Here is a 17,064-nt window from a genome sequence, read left to right on the forward strand (position 1 = left end):
ACAAATACTCTAACGCAGAAAGCAAAAATGGCATTTGAGTCAGTTAAATGGCTTTATAGTTTGGGGTGCCAAGAATAAAAGTAGTTGGGAACCACTTCCTTATCTAGATTTCTCTCCTTTATGCTGACCTACAAATTGCATTTCATGTTATCAAGCCAGAGCACCACCACAGAACCACTACATCATCACTCAGCCCCAGCGCAGCACCAACAAAGCCCAGCCTCAGCACCAGCACAACACTAGTTCAGCACCACCTCAGCACCAGTGCAGCACCACCCCACACATGTTTAGCACCAGCTCTGCACCAATGCCGCACCACCTCACTTCCAGTGCTGTTTATGGTCGTCCCCCCATAACAAAAAAAAAGCTTTAGTAAACAAGCATTAGAAAAGACAGGAGGTATTTACAGCATTGCAAGCACAAAAAAACAAGAATACATTTGTACTGTTAATTCTTTTTTTAATTGGGTCGTTCAGTTCTAAATATTATCTTCTTGATTTTATGTAAATTTTTTTAAAATGCAACGCTTATTTATTATAAATTTTCAACATGCTGCACAGCAGCCACACTGCTCTACACCATATCTTAAAGATATTGACAAAGCCAATAGCTCTGACTAAACACTTATAAGATCCCAAAGGCGAGACCTATTGGCTATGCCAATGCTTGTTAGTAATGTCCTGAGATGGCGATTAAGCTCCTCGTGTATACAAAAAATATGAAACTGTAATTGTGTAAGGAACTGGTACTTCTGGAAAGCGGTACAAAAATGAAACAAAAAGCTTGCAGAGCAAGCTTCACCTAATGCGTGGCTTTAGGCAAACAAAGGAGGCTCCAGCATGGACCCCCAGAGCGAGAGAACATGGCACAGCAGTCAGAGCTGCAGACTTCGAAGCGGGGGATCCATGTTAAAGCATCTCCAATTCACTGCTTTACATCATTTGATTACATGCCCACCCAACTTGAAAGGTCTAGGATATAGTTGTTTCAGTAAAGGAAATTTTTGTGGTTCTATAAATAAGCTGGGATATGCAGATATGACAGTTTCCCTTTTTGTTTTCTCTCTCTAGAATCTTCTGGGAAATCGAGCAAGCAGTCCAAAAGTAAGCATTTTGCTCTTTTTAATATTGATTTAAGCCCATCACTGCACAGCATGTAGCATCCCTTTATATTGCACATGAAACTTAAATACACATCAGATGTACACTGAAGAATGGAACTTGTAAGCACTTCTGTTACTCCAGTTTTGGAAATTTCATAAATTCAGATGCCTGAATCATTACCCATCATCAAGATGGCAGTCATCGGTACCTTAAAAAAGCAATGTCACAATAGGTATTGAACATAGAGGCCTAAAGCCTTTTGTTTAGTAACATATCACTGTCCTTAATAAAAAAGGATCAAACATCAGATGATGCAACTCTTTGGAACATTCCTGATAGAAGCTGCAGTGCCTCAGATTTTCAAAGCAATAGTGTGTACAATAGATGTCATACTGAGCAAAATATAGGCTAGCTTCTCTGAGGAGGTAGGTGGATCCTTTGTGAATCTCTGAATCTCTGAAAGTTTCCAATACTAGAGAACTACAGTTACAGGTAAGAACAAGTTACTTACCTTTGGTAACAATGTATCTGTAAGAGACATATGTTGGTTATAAATTCCTTACCTTAGAATTACCTCCAGGCGTCAAGCTGGATACGAAGATTTTTTTCTTAGCAGTACCCTTGCGCGTCGGTGGGTGGCTTTGGTCAACTCTGCGTCCGTCATCAGCATCGCGGTCGCCGGAATGACTTTGCAGTGTCTATTTAGACGCCGCCCCTGCTCTCTGATGTCAGATGGACTCTCTAGATAGTTCCATTTAGAAAATTAAAACTCACTGGGCAAGGTTAGTCTCATCTCCATACGTTTGGGAGGGGTTGTGTAGGAAAGTAGGATCTGCTTTCATAGTCACCCCCACTTTTTGCTGGTGTCATTAAGTTTTTCTGACTAGTCTGACTTGTATCCTGCTTATCAGGACCACAGTCTCTGTGCTTCTCCCCTAAATTGGACATGGTGAGTACTTAGACCTCTATGTTCTATGTCTATTGTGACATTGCTTTTATAAAGTCCTGGGGACTCCCATCTTGATGACGGGGAAGGATTCAAGCATGTGATCCATGAAAATTTCCAATACTGGAGAACTACAGTAACAAGGTAAGTAATTATTTTCTTCTATGGGTACAAACATTAGGGTTGGCTTGGACAGAGAATATAACTTAATGTAGACTCGTCTAGAGAAGAGCTTGTGAACCCTTATACTCGTTGTATGGATAGAAACATCTTACTCCCTATCAATCAATCAATTATCAGGTATAGTAGAGTGCAACTTGTCACCCCGGGGTCTCCAGGCGCTGGAAGGGTTGTTTGAGGCTCGGTCTTAGAGCAATGGTGATCAGAGAGCTAAGCCTTGATCTGCTTCTGTAAGAAAGTGCCCTCTTTTTGGGTGTATTACGTTACAACGCATACTTTTACCACGCATACTTTACAACGCGGTATTTACAACGAATACTGTTACAATGCATAGCGCTTAGAGGTACTGGATAGTGGTAAGTATAATTTTCTATTCCAACTCCAGTCCCCGTGGACACTAGGGAAGGTGTTGGATAGAAAATTAAACTTATTCCCTATCCTAGAGCTCCCCCCAGCGCAATGCGTTGTAATGGTATGCGTGGTAATGCCTGCGTTGTAATGGTAGTGCGTTGTAAAAACTTCGTTGTAAACATTGTATACCCCTCTTTTTGCATGGTTGCCCCTACTTTTTGCCAAACTGCTGATGTACTTTGACTGAGTGTGCCCTGGGTTCCTACCAAACAGGTACCCAGGGCCTATGTTCTATACCTAAACTGCATTAAAAACAAAACCCTATTGGTACTCTTTGGCCGCAGGTCAGTCCCTTGTTAATGGTACCTGAGGTACCAATGGCACTGTGGCAAGGGAAGGACTCTAAGGGATGCTGCACTAATTGTGCCCCCCTTAGAGGCCCTGTACCTTTACACATACAATTCGTTCCTAGCTTTCTCACGTCGACGAGGGCTTCATAATAGCTTGGCTCCGCTCGCGACTATGATGTCATCGGAGCCATAAGAAGACCTCGTCGGCGTGCTGAAGTCAGTTCCTTTTTATCCGCGCCGTTGAAGAGTAACAGTTTTTCTAGGGACTCTCCATTTTCTGCCTTTATTACTTTGTTTCCTTGAAGATTTCTAAAGGCTACTTCTAGGAAGTCCGGATTTAAGCCCTGCAGGGAGTGTGGTGGTCACATGTCGATCACTGATCCTCATGAAGATTGCCTTTGGTGCTTGTCTTCTGATCACAACGTCGATGACTGTTGAAGCTGTAGGAAGATGAATCCTAAGGCCATTAAAGAACGTGAGGCTAAACTTTTTATGGCCACAATGGAGAAGAGGGGTCGGAAGCACGCAAAGTCGCCATCTTCTCACACTTCGAAGTCAAGAAAACACAAGAAGTCGTAGAAGAGACATGGTTCTCGGCACTGTTCGTCGAAGTACAGGGCTTCGAGGTTGCCTTCTCTAGCTAAGCGGCTTCGAAGGCAAGACTTTGTATCTCCATCTCCAACTCCATCTCTAGGGGCAACGTTGGTTCAATCTCGGGCTCCAAGGTCACCGACGCCTGAAGGTTTCCGGCTCCCAGTAAGTCTCCGACACCCAGGGAGTCGTCTCCAGTTCATGTGGCTTCACCTGTGTGGGCTCCGTCTTCTCCGGCTCCGCAGGTTCCAAAATAGGCCTTAGGTGATTCAGGACGGTACGGATCCATATCCTCCTTTTCCTGCTCCTGGAACAGACCCCACGCATTTTTTTAAATGCGATTTTTGCATGTTTGCCAAGGCTTCTTATCCATTCGGTCTGCCTTGTGGCCCCGTGGGTCCTTTGGCATTTAATTTGGGTATACCTCAACAGTATGCCCAGGGGCCCTTTGTGCCATTCTTGCCAAGACTCGGTCTTGACATTTTCCGGTGCCGAGGTCCTCCACTCCGGTTCCTCGAATTCCTTCGGCTTTCGAGTCAGCGCCGCCTCAGATTCGATTGACACCGAGATTTGCAGCTGAATGTCCTCCGTCGACGCCGATGCCTTTGTCACCGGCGCCGCTGATGCCGATTCTCAAGCAGCACTCTAGAAGGGATGCACAGAGGCTCATTGAAGAGGAGGAATATAGACAGGAACAGGAGGAAGGAGAGATTGTTGAATCTGTGGACGAGTTTGAGGGCTTACAGGAGGCCAGTGGATTGGATACTTCTCCTGCGTATGAACTCTCATCTCCAAAGGCTGGGGTATTGCTGGATGTTGCTCCTTTTCATGTCATAGTAAGGAAGGCAGCTGTGTTGCTTAATCTGCAGTTACCTACAGCTGAGGTAAAATCTAACATCCTGACTGAGGTGCTTAATACATCTTTGGCAGTTTTTGTACCTCTTCTACCCTTCAAAGAGGCTTTAACAGAGCCTATTTTAGAAGTCTGGCAAAAACTCTTGACTGCTCCCGTAGTTTCCCGGTCAATTGCAAGAAGGTACAGACCTACTCCTGGGGATCCGGCATTTCTGTCTTCACATCCTTCACCTGAGAGCTTGGTGGTCCAGGATTCTTGTTTGAAGCAATCTTCTGGTTTATTTCCTATTATACCAGGTGACATGGATTCTAAAAAAATGGAGCAAGCGGCAAAGAAGGTATTTTCTTCTGTGAGTATGGCACTAAAGTCCACTAATGCTACATGTCTTCTTTGGAGGTATATCCATGCTCTGATGGACTCAGTCAAGCAATTAGCTCCAAAGTTGCCTGAAAATGAGAGGAATAATTTCCTGGAGGCCCTATCTGATTCACAGGCTGCGGCCCGTCAAGTGATAAAATCGAGTCTGGACACTGTTGACTCTGTGGCTTGTATAATGGGGTCTACTGTAGCAAAAAGAAAACAAGCTTGGCTCAGGTCATCCGTATTTTCTCCTGGTGTCCAGGCAACCCTGCTAGATTTGCCCTTTGATGGGTCGAGACTGTTTGGTTCTAAAGCTGACTCTGCCTTGCAGCCCTTTAAGGATAGCAGAGTGACTGCAAGATCTATGGGCCTTCAATCGCAGTCTAGAGGATACGGCTACAAGCAGTATCATGGATTTGGAAGAGCTGCTTCCTTTCATGGCTGCGAACAGTCTCAACAGAGCCAACTGCGGAATCCTTTGTATAAATCGTATAGGGGTGAAAATAGAGGACAACTTAGGGGAGCAGCCCGGGAGCAGTCCTCCTCTTCCTCTCCCCCCCCCCCCCCCCCCCCAGTTGGTGCCTCAGGAAAGCAATTCTATCTCCACCATCTAAGAACATGTATGTCCTGTAGGGGGTCGGGTGTCCCACTTTCTACAAGATTGGAAATCGATTACTTCAGAACATTGGTTTTAAAATCTTGTAGAGAATGGGTACGCCCTCCCTTTTTTAGAGTTTCCTCCTCCTTACCCTCCTTACCGGCGTTGGTGTTCAGAGGACCACTTGCTGCTTTTGAGGTTACAGAAAGTTGCGATAGAGGTGGTTCCAGAGCAGGAGGGGGGTCAGGGGTGCTACTCTGGGTATTTCCTGATCCCCAAAAAGAACGGTCGATTGAGGCCGATCTTGGAACTCAGGATTTTGAATCTTTACCTCAGGCAGGAAAAGTTCAAAATGTTGACCTTGGCTTAGGTTCTTCTTGCGCTGCAACAGGAAGTCTGGATGGTGTCTATGGATCTACAGGATGGGTATTTTCATCTTCCCATTCTGAAGTCACTTTGGAAGTATATCCAGTTCACGGTGGGGTTGCAACACCACCAGTTTGCAGTTCTACTGTTTGGTTTGACTTCCGCACCTCGGGTCTTTATAAAGGTGATGGCGGTGGTAGCGGCTCATCTTAGAAGGTCAGAGGTTCCTCTTTTCCCCTATCTGGATGACTGGCTGTTGAAAGCCTTGTTTCCGGAGATGGTGTTGCGCCACTTGCAAGTGACAGGGCAACTGTTGTTCAACTTGGGTTTCTAGATTAATGTACCCAAATTTCACCTGGTGCCTTCTCTGCGCAGCCTGTTCATAGTGGCAATACTGGACACTTCTGTGTGTCTGGCATTTCTGCCTCCGCATAGAATTCACAAAATTCACGAGATGATTCCTTTATTTCTCAATGAAGCAGTTGTTCCAGTCCTGAAGGTTCTACGTCTGCTTGGTCTGTTTGCTTTGACATTGTTCTGCATTCTGTCCATCAACTGTTGTTTTTGCAAGTGGCTACAGAAGAGGTATATCTGTCAGCTTTTCTATGTTTGCCGAATCAGCCATCTTTATTCAAGTCCCCCATTGTTATGAGGTTCATTAAGGGTAATAGGTTTCCTTCAACTCCTTTCACTATGCCTCAGTGGGATTTAAATCTTGTTCTTACCTTTTTAATGGGTGCTCCTTTTGAGCGTCTTTATAGATGCTCATCGAAGCTTCTCTCGTTCAAGACATTTTTCTTGATTGCCCTTACCTCGGCGAGGAGTGTAAGTGAGCTTCAGGCTCTTAGTTGAAAACCTCCTTTCTTAACCGTTCATGCAGAATAGATACATTGGTTCTTAGGACCAGGGCTGCTTTCCATCCCCAGGTGGTTACTCCTTTCCATATGGGACAGGCCATTACCTCATCTACTTTCTATCCTCCCCCTCACCCTTCCAAAGACTTCATCGTTTGGACCCTAAGAGAGCTGTCAGCTTTTTTTGGACAGAACAAGAGATCTGAGACTGGATGATCAGCTCTTTGTGGGCTATGTTGGGAAGATGAAAGGCAAGGTTGTGCACAGCCGGACTCTCTCCAGGTGGATTATCTTGTGCATCAAGATTTTGCAACGTCTTGACCAAGAGGGACCCTCCTGAAGGTATCAGAGCTCATTCCACCAGAGATAAGTCTTCTGCTTCTGCTTTGGCTAGAGGTGTTTCTGTTATTGTATTTGTAAAGCAGCAACTTGGGCCTCCCTCCATACTTTTGCAAAGCATTACTGCTTGGATTCTGAGGTTAGGAGGGACTGCCATTTTGCTCGATCTGTTTTGCAAGATTTTTTGGTCTAGTCAGGTGGACACCCTCCTCCGAGAGACGCACAGCTGGGGATATCTATTCAAAAGGTGAGTAATCCACAGGCAGAAGTATCCATCAGAAGAACAAGTTACTTACCTTTGATAACGCTTTTTCTGGTGGATACAGTATCTGCCTGAGGATTCCTCACTGTCCCACCCGCCTCCGTGTTGTCCACCTGTTTCTACCGAAAGATGCGTTTAATGTTTAACATGAGAGTCTTTTAATATGTCTTAATCATGCTTATGTTTTAATAGTGGGAAATGCTAGGTCTGTTGCTTTTTCTCCATGCCTTTATTTATATATATGCGTGAACAAGGGCATACCTTGCCAGAAACGCGTAGCTGCTTTCTGTGTACCGAAATAAAAACGATATGCTGATGTTACGTGGCCCGTCTCCCTTCTGTTTGCTGGTGTGCTGAGCAGGCGCTGGAAACACCGAGAGATCCAGAGGAGTCACGTGGTTCATATATATATATATATATATATATATATGTATATATTTCGAACTAACACTCCGGCTACTTCCACCAAAGCTCGGCGGCGAAGAAGGTGAAACGGACCTCTTCACTTCAGGCAAGATGTTATTTATTTAACCGTTCACATCCAAATCAGCGTACGACAGATGACACGTTTCGGGTTTGAGAGCCCTTGATCACATAAAGACTGGATTGGGTATGGCCATTTTAAATGCTACACAACATCCCACCCAAATCACATGGTCTGGTTGACTTTGATTAAGCTAGAAAGCAGACTATTTAAAAGGTATATGACATTTCCTGTTAAACAACCGTTTATGCATTATTACAACCGCCATGCAATATGACATTAAAAAGTGCACTTCGGATGTTAAAAACAGAAAAAACCTGATAATAACAGCCCCTCAACTCCTATCTGAGGGTGAATAATCCTGCATCTTATTTGTGTGGAGTTACGTTTGCCTTCCGCTTATTATGACATAGGTTACGTGAAAGTCACAATTGACTAAATATTACCGGATACATCCGTTCACTGTTAAACTCATGAGGTTAAATATATATATATATATATATATATATTACCTACTGGCAGTCGCCAGTAGGTAGTTATAGTTAGGATTTTTTTCAATGTTGAATCTCAAAATTCTATTTGGAATAACTTTGGCGCCGGTTGACGAATCTGCCTGAAAATTTCCTCAAAATGGCCTTGCGGCGCCCCGGTCCTTCCCTGAAAGTTTTGGGGGGATTCGTCAAGTGGGGTCCGAGATAAAAGGGTGGTCCCAAAACGCATTTTCCCCATGTTAATTTCCATAGGGCGGTCGATTTCACTTTTAGCTCGAACGGCTGAATGGATTTACACCAAACTGGCAAAATTGTAGGGACTGGTAGCCCGATGTGCCTTTGCTATGTCTCAAGATATGTGCTCCAGTGGATTTTGAGTAATTTAGGTTAAAAAAAATATATATATCTATAGGCGCGCCCCGGTACGCGCACGGGTACGCGCACCGGGCGCGCCACGCGACTTGCGCGCAGAAAACTCATTGGGTCTCGGGTGTCTGTAAATATTCTAAACAGTCTGGAGCGGCCGCCATCTTGTGTCTCGGTAAAATCGAGACACAAGAGGTGGCAAAATCAAAGGGGGGAATTGACCATAAGGGGGCAGGGTAGACCCCCCCTTGACCCCCTAGGTTTGATGTGGAGGCCATTTTTTTTTTGTTTTATGCGCACCGGGGAGCGGCCCGGGGAGCCTACTATGAGGGAAAAAGATGACAGAGTTTATAAAAAAAGAAGCCTTTATTTAGAAATTGGAGGTAGTTCTAAAAAGAACTTTTTTTTTCTTCTTTTTGTTGTTTTATATTTTTTTGTGTTTTTTGAACATTTTGTACTTTTTTTGGCTTTTCAAAACAGTTTTATATTTTTTTATGTATTTTTTTTAGGGGGAGAAACAAAAAAAGGGAATTGAAACTGGCTCAACTGGAGCAAAAAAACAAAAACCCCCAAAAATTACTTCTTTTTGGGGCACTTGTGATTATCACCTGCAAGGACGATGAGCTTTACGCTTTTTTCACCATAGGCGATAAGCCTGCCACATGCAGAACAAGTGATTTTAAAATCAGCAAATCTTGGCTGAATACAAGGCATCATCTCTGATGTTTCTGGTCCCGATGAAGTGGGTTGGTTTCTTTGGGAGGTGGTCCTTGACGACTGGGGGAGGTTACTGGCCAGTTCCCTGAACTCTGCACGAGAGTAGTTGTTTGGGTGCTTTCGGGTCATATGACGAATCATGGTATAGTTACCAAATGAATATTTTTTGTTTGGGTTGCCCCGTGAAAGTTCTTCATTGCAGATTAGGCAAGTTACCTTGGCCGCATTCACTTTTTTCTTGCCCTCTGGGATTGAAAAAAACTCCCATACAATGTGTGGCTTGGGTTTGTATGGGGTATTTTCTTCAGGCAGCCATCTTCTCCTCCCCTCCTCCTCTTCCTCTTCCTCCTCCTCCTCTTCTTGACCACCAATATAATCTGGAGCTGGTCCTGTTGGTGGTGGTGGTGGTGGGGCAGATGCACCAGCTGCTGCTGCTACTGAAGCCATTATTAAGATCAAAAAAGTATAGAGATGTACAAACAGGTCTTCCTCAGTCAAAGGACAAAGTCAGAATAAGGAAAAAAGGTGGGGTCTTTCATCATTTTGAAATAAACTGTCCTGAACCAATGAGAAGTGTTATTTTCAGGTCACAAGGACAGGGGCTTCATCATTATGAAACTAAAACTGTTATGAACCAATGAAAAGTGTTATTTTCAGGTCACATGACCCGCCGCGCTTACGCTACGTGCCCCCGGGCGCGCCCGGGGGCGCTCCAGGTCGCGTAGCGTAAGCGCGTCGGATGTTTACGTTGCGCGATCGTATTCGCTCGAGTACTTCCGGGTGCGCTTACGCCGTGCGTATCACGCGGACGCGGCTACGCGATACGTCATGATCATGTTTTCGTTCGCGATATTGGCGCTTACGGGACGCTCCCCGGAGCGCGCCCGGGGGGCGCTTTATAAAAGTACGCTTTTCGGGGCGCTCCCCGGGAAGCGCATCGGGAGCGCTCCAAAGCAAAAAATAAAAAATAAAAATTGGGAAAAATTGTAGGGACTGGTAGCCCTATTCTTAAGTGGTTTTTACGAAAATTAACTTTGATAAAATATATATTGTGCTACATTGGGCTATATATATGCCAAAATGTAGCCCAAATGTAGTCCAATGTAGCCCAATGTAGCCCAAAGATGGCCACCAGAGACCAAAAAATCCAAATGTAGCCCAAATATCAGCTAGATGTAGCCCAACTGTAGCCCAATGACAGAATGTACCAGAGTGTTCTAAAGAACAACTAGAGTGCTAACAGTCTTATTTATAAAGTGAGACTTATAGTTAGGAATTAGAATTTAAAAAACGTTTGAAATTCACTGAAAAAAACATAGGTTTCACACCAGTTATAGTTAGGAATTAGCATTTAAAAAACCAATGAAATTCACTGAAAAAACCATAGGTTTCACACCAGTTATAGTAAGGAATTAGCATTTAAAAAACCTATTAAATTCACTAAAAAAAACATAGGTTTCACATCAGTTATAGTTAGCTGGAAATTTTACTGACATAAAACCAATGAAATTCCACGTTATAGTTAGTTGGACTCACTATAACTTGCGCGCCTGCAATGCACTGCTGATGACGTGACATATTACATCACTCATGACATGGTCAGTGACATCACTCATGACATCACTGATGACACCATCCTTGTGGCAGACTGATAGACCTCCTTTAAGTGTAATGTAACCATTGAAACACATATTCAAACAATAGAAACTAACATTTTCAAACAAAATGGAGATACCCATACCAGTTACAAAAACCAATTCAGTAATTCCACCATCTATATACACATCCACTCATACACCAACAGTTTTATATAGTCACTCATACATATTCTCACTCATCATATATAGTGATACACATATACATCCTGTTACACACCGACAGTCTTACAAAAGTTACTCACACACATACTCACACATGCAAATAAACTATTGAACATCCATTTATTTGCATATACAGCTATACATACATTAGCACATTACTTCTAAGGAAACTTACACATACTTACTCTCTTAAACAATCACTTATAGAAACACATACTTCTTTAAAAAGGAACTCTTTCAATCTCTCACTCTCACATATACTGACTTATATACATCAATGCTCATATATACAAGATTAAAACATATGTAGTTACTCATAAAGACACTAGTGAGACAGGCATTCACTCACTAACACACACATATACACACTCATCCACCCATACAGTCCTGCACATATGCTGTCTTCAAAAAACATACAAACAGTGAGTCAGTCACCAACCCATGCAGCCACTTATACACAAAGTGAAACACTGATACATATATTTAAAAATATAAAAATTACTCGTTAATATATGTATTCATTAAGATAAACTTAATAAGGCAGTTAACCAATCAATTCTTTAAAAAAAAACATCCATTTACACACTTATTTAACTATTTATTCTTCCATCGTCCTTTACAAATACAAATATAAAACATATTTATTTTTCATAAAGACACACATTCACTGGATGGTGTCATCAGTGATGTCATGAGTGATGTCACTGACCATGTCATGAGTGATGTAATATGTGACGGCATCAGCATTGCATTGCAGGCGCGCAAGTTATAGTGAGTCCAACTAACTATAACATGGAATTTCATTGGTTTTATGTCAGTAAAATTTCCAGCTAACTATAACTGATGTGAAACCTATGGTTTTTTTAGTGAATTTAATAGGTTTTTTAAATGCTAATTCCTAACTATAACTGGTGTGAAACCTATGGTTTTTTCAGTGAATATATATATATAGATATTCATTGACAAAAACCATATGTTTCACACACGTTATAGTTAGGAATTAGCATTTAAAAAAACATGCAAATTCATTGAAAAAAACCATAGACAACACACGTTATCGTTAGCTGAACATTTCTCTCATACAAAACTTTTGAAATTCCTCCATTATAGTTAGCTCAGCTAACTATAACTTGCGTGCCCGCAATGCACTGCTGATGACGTCACATATTACATCACTCATGACATGGTCAGTGACATCACTCATGACATCACTGATGACATCTCAAATGACATCCCTGATGTCACCATATTTGCTGTGCCAAAGGAGTATTTTTTACATGGATCACCCCTTGAAAGAGTTGTTTCTCAAATTTTACAGGTTACTTTTGGAGCATTAACCTTTTTTTGACCTTCTGGAAAAGTGAAAAACTTTTAAATTAGAGCTTCTTTCCTCTTCTTTGGACGTTCTTCAGGAATGAAATATCCCTCTGAAGGACTGCTGGAAGATGACTCCATTGCTCTTATTATTGTGATCTTCCTTCTATTTGAGAAGATTCTCAGAACAAATGTTTCCTCTTAGAAAGTCAAAGTCGAATCATTATAATGGGACGGAACTTTCAACAGTGGCAATAGGAAAAGTTATGAACCAATCAAATCTCTCCTTTTAAAGTCACATGGCTTAGCTTACGCTTATGATGCGCTTGCGCAGCTCTTTCAATACGAGTACGCATGATGTTCTACCGCGATTTGTGTAATTCTTTTTAAAAGTAATATATGATTATTACAAGTATTAAAAAAAAATCATAGTTATCCCAAATGTCTGCCCTTAGTATGTACATTAAATACATACATGTTTTAAACCAAGTAGAAACATTGCCCCCTTTTGCGTACACAACGCCGTACATGACGTCACATCGAAGCTTTAATGCGACGCGTAACATCAAAGCATATTCGTTCCGTATGCGCGGGTACACGTTGAGTATGATAAGCAGTACAAACTATGGTGAGATCACACTCTCAGTGACAAATCAGAGCTCAGGGCGCGCTAAGAAGAATGATTAGAAGTGCTGACTTATTGCAGATCCGATTCTGGGCCTGCCTCTGCGTACATTATAACACCGCTCCCATCTCTCTCTGTTGTTAATTGTTAGTGCACACACACATACTTACACATGCGTGGTGCACGCCCACCCACACTACCCACATGTCACCACCTAGCATGCTTGCTATCATTTAGCCTGGAAACCAATACATTACCCAATGGCATGTCCCCCAGGGCCATCATACTTGCAGACCGCGAAAACGCTACCAATGATGGCCCTGGGCTTAGTTTGGTCAGCCCCCGCGGTTCCCACATAATGCGGGCACTGACGTGAGCACGCTCTCTTTTGCCTGCCTCTGCTGCGGTGACAGACAGACTGTCAAAAACACCCCAGACTTAGCGCAACCGCAGCCTTTCAAGACATCACAAAATACGACAGAAGCAAAGGTAAGAGAAGACGTCACAACATCAGCCTACACTGTAAATTGTATATGCATAATGCTATTTTTTTATCCTTCATATGGCTTTCCTACCCCTCAATGGTTTTAAATTGTACTTACATAATTGAAATATTTCTTTATAAGTCACGAGGTCTTATACACCTCTAATCTTACAAATTGTGCGTGCATAAATTTCGGTGTCATATTTCTGTACTACGCCACGTGCTTAGGCCTCTATTATTATTAATTGTGCATCTATGGTAGTAGTTTTTTTTCTGCATCATGAAGCCGCCCCAGGCCTTTATTACCTTATTGATCTTCCTTTGTTTGCTGGAGCTGCAACAGTCTTAACTACGGAATATTAAGAACCCACATTAAAATTCACTTTTGATAGTAGTTACGCAACTCAGTTTACGATGACTAATCAAAATGTCCTTTTGTTTCCTTCCCCAAACATCGTTCAGAAGCAACCACGGCCTATCGAGCAACAGCAATGGAATTCTCTGCAACTTATTGAATATACTTTGACGTATAGAAGCAGAGTTCAAGTCGAATGGTTAACTCCGATGGCCGCACTCTTTATACAAGGTAAGCACAGCAGCCTAGATCTACAAAGCCTTCATAGCAATGCATTAGAAGAACAATAGTTACTTACCTGTAAACAGGTGGTTCTCCAGTATTGGTGTCTTTCATAGATTCACATGCCTGAATCATTCCCCGTCGTCGGAGTGGGAGTCCCACGGTATATAAAAAAGTAATAAAATGCCATAATACATATAGCAAATATCAGAAATACCCAACCAGGAAGTAAAGTAGCACCAGCTACAGTAGAAAAAACCCTCACACTCGTGACTATTCTAGTCATTATGTCTTAGTCCAAACTGCAGCCAATCAGGCGACAGCACCCACCTGAATGTTCTCCCCAGAGGCTCAGGCTCTCAGATTTTCTCGCACCGGAGTAGACTCCATAATGCCTGAGTGAGTCTCTGGGGGAAGGCGGGCGGGTTGCATGTGAATCTATGAAAGACACCAATACTGGAGAACCACCTGTTTACAGGTAAGTAACTATTGTTCTTCTCCAGTATTAGGGGTGTCTTTCATAGATTCACATGCCTGAATCAGAATAGTAAGCAGTACTCCTAGCATAACGCTCGTAGACGTTAGAGAATCAAATACATAAATATCTATATATATATATATATATACATTGTACATGTATAACAATTATCATCAACATCTGAAATAACGTCTAAAGAGCATAGAGGAGGAGGTGGAAACAGAGGCTCACCTTATTTGAAAAGATTGCGCAGCACTGCTCTTCCAACCGAAGCATCTGCGTCGTCTGCTGAATCTAGACAGTAGTGTCTAGTAAAGGTGTGTTGGCTAGACCAAGTAGCAGCTCTGCAGATCTGTCGAAGAGGCACACCAGCAAAAAGGGCAGTGGAAGAGCTAACCGCCCTTGTAGAATGTGCTCTTGGCAAGGCCTGTAAGGGTCTACCGGCCTACTGATGACAAAGTCCAATAGTAGAGGAGACCCACCTAGCAATGGTTTGTTTTGAAACTGCACATCCCTGGCGCTGCCGCCCATAAGCCACGAACAGCTGGTCCGTTTTGCGGATGGCAGAGGTTCTTGATAGGTAAAACTTAAGACATCTTCTAATGTCTAATGAATGTAGAGCTCTCTCAGCTGGAGACTGTGGGTTTGGAAAGAATGTCTTTAGGACAACCGGCTCATCCAAATGAAAGTCCAATGGTACTTTTGGCATGTACGTTGGATTAGTACGTAGCACCACTGAGTCTGTGGTGAATTGGATGAAAGGTGCTTTAGAGGTAAATGCCTGAATATCGCTAACCCTTTTAGCAGATGTTAAGGCTAGTAACAATGATACTTTCCATGTCAAAAACTTCAGGTCTACCTTATGGATCGGCTCGAAAGGATGACGCAAGAGCTGAGTTAGTACGACATTCAGATGCCATGCAGGAGGAGGTTTACGTACAGGCGGAAACATACGAAACAATCCTTTGAAAAATTGTTGTATGATCCGCACAGAAAACAAAGAATTTGATCCATCTTGACGAAATCTAGAAATGGCAGCCAGGAAGACTTTAAGAGTAGAATGTGCCAAACCCAATCTGGCCAAATGCAAAAAGAAAGGAAGGATTTGCTCCGGTTTGGCATGAATGGGATGTAGACCATTGGATTGGCACCATGCACAGAAACGCCTCCACTTAAGCTTGTAGGTTTTGATCGTGGATGGAGCTCTAGCCTTCGCCAGTACCTCCTGACAGTCTTGTGGAATATTTAAATGTGCAAATTCCATGTGTTGAGGAGCCAAGCTGACAATTTCAGCGAGTTCGGGTCCGGATGGTACACCTTGCCCTGCTGGGTGGAGAGAAGATTCGGAATGCGTGGAAGTTGGATAGGGTTGCATTCCGAGAGAAGGAGTAGCTCGGTGAACCAGTATTGCCGGGGCCATCGTGGAGCAAATAGTATCAACCGGCATGGCTGCTTCTTCATTTTCCTGATGACTTTCGGGATCAGAGGTATCGGTGGAAAAGCGTATGCGAATATTTGATTCCAATACAGCGAAAGGATATCCCCGCACGAGTCCTTGTGGGGAACCCAGCTTGCAAAGTATGGGCATTCCCGGTTCTGGTATGTCGCGAACAAGTCCAGATCCGGATGCCCCCACAGCTGAAAGATGCGGTTTAGAGATGGTAGATTTATTTCCCACTCGTGAGTGCAGCCCGTGGACCTGCTGAGAGAGTCCGCTAACACATTTGCGATTCCCGGAACATGGACCGCTGACAGATGGATAGTGTGAGTCAGGGCCCAACTCCAAATCTCTTGTGCTTGTTGTGACAACCGGGCTGGCCTTGTGCCTCCCTGCTTGTTTAGATAATGCATGCAGGTGGTGTTGTCTGTTCGAATTAAAACTGTGGCGCCTTCCAGAGTCGCTTGAAAGGACTTCAGGGCCAGAAATATTGCATGCAATTCTAGCCTGTTTATGTGCCATTTCATTTGGGTCTGGTTCCATTTCCCGCTGACCGTCATGCCTTGGAGGTGAGCGCCCCAGCCTGTCATTGAAGCGTCCGTTGTTACTATGAACCTGGGCACTTCCGTGAGGAACGAGCATCCCACTTGTATGTTGGATCGTTGAGTCCACCATAGGATTGCTCTCGCATTCGAGGTGTAATTTGGATGATATCCTCGAAGGACCCCGACACTTGAATCCATTGGTGACTGAGCTCCTCTTGCAAGGGTCGCATCCGAAGACGACAGTTGGGGGTGAGAAGAATGCAGGAAGAAATCATCCCGATGAAGGATTTGAACATGCGCACTGAAACGCACCTTTTTAATAACAGTGCCGCAGCTAACCGTTGAATCTTTTCCTGTCTTTCTCTTGAGATGAAGACTTGGGCGAGCTTGGTGTCCAGCGTCGCTCCCAAGAAAGTCTTTCTTGTTGCTGGCGTGAGGTGTGACTTTTCGAAGTTTACTGAGAAACCCAGGCTTTGCATCAGTGACAGAGTCGTTTGGATGTGATCTTGTGCCATGTCGAAAGAACTGGCCTTGATAAGGCAATCGTCCAGATATGGATATATCTGTAT

At 43.3% G+C, this 17,064-nt stretch overlaps 1 protein-coding gene across 1 annotated transcript in view; it reads left to right on the top strand.

Annotated features, from left to right (window-relative positions):
* LOC147724906 (uncharacterized) overlaps positions 1–17,064 on the top strand; it is a 1,184,129-nt gene that overhangs the window by 304,969 nt on the left and 862,096 nt on the right. The window contains exon 8 of the mRNA XM_086918126.1: positions 1,071–1,103. Within this exon, the coding sequence (XP_086774252.1) occupies positions 1,071–1,103 (33 nt within the window). The remainder of the gene's footprint in view (positions 1–1,070; positions 1,104–17,064) is intronic.

This window comes from Lissotriton vulgaris, chromosome 4_1 (assembly GCF_964263255.1).
Source record: "Lissotriton vulgaris chromosome 4_1, aLisVul1.2, whole genome shotgun sequence".
NCBI classification, from domain to species: Eukaryota; Metazoa; Chordata; class Amphibia; order Caudata; family Salamandridae; genus Lissotriton; species Lissotriton vulgaris.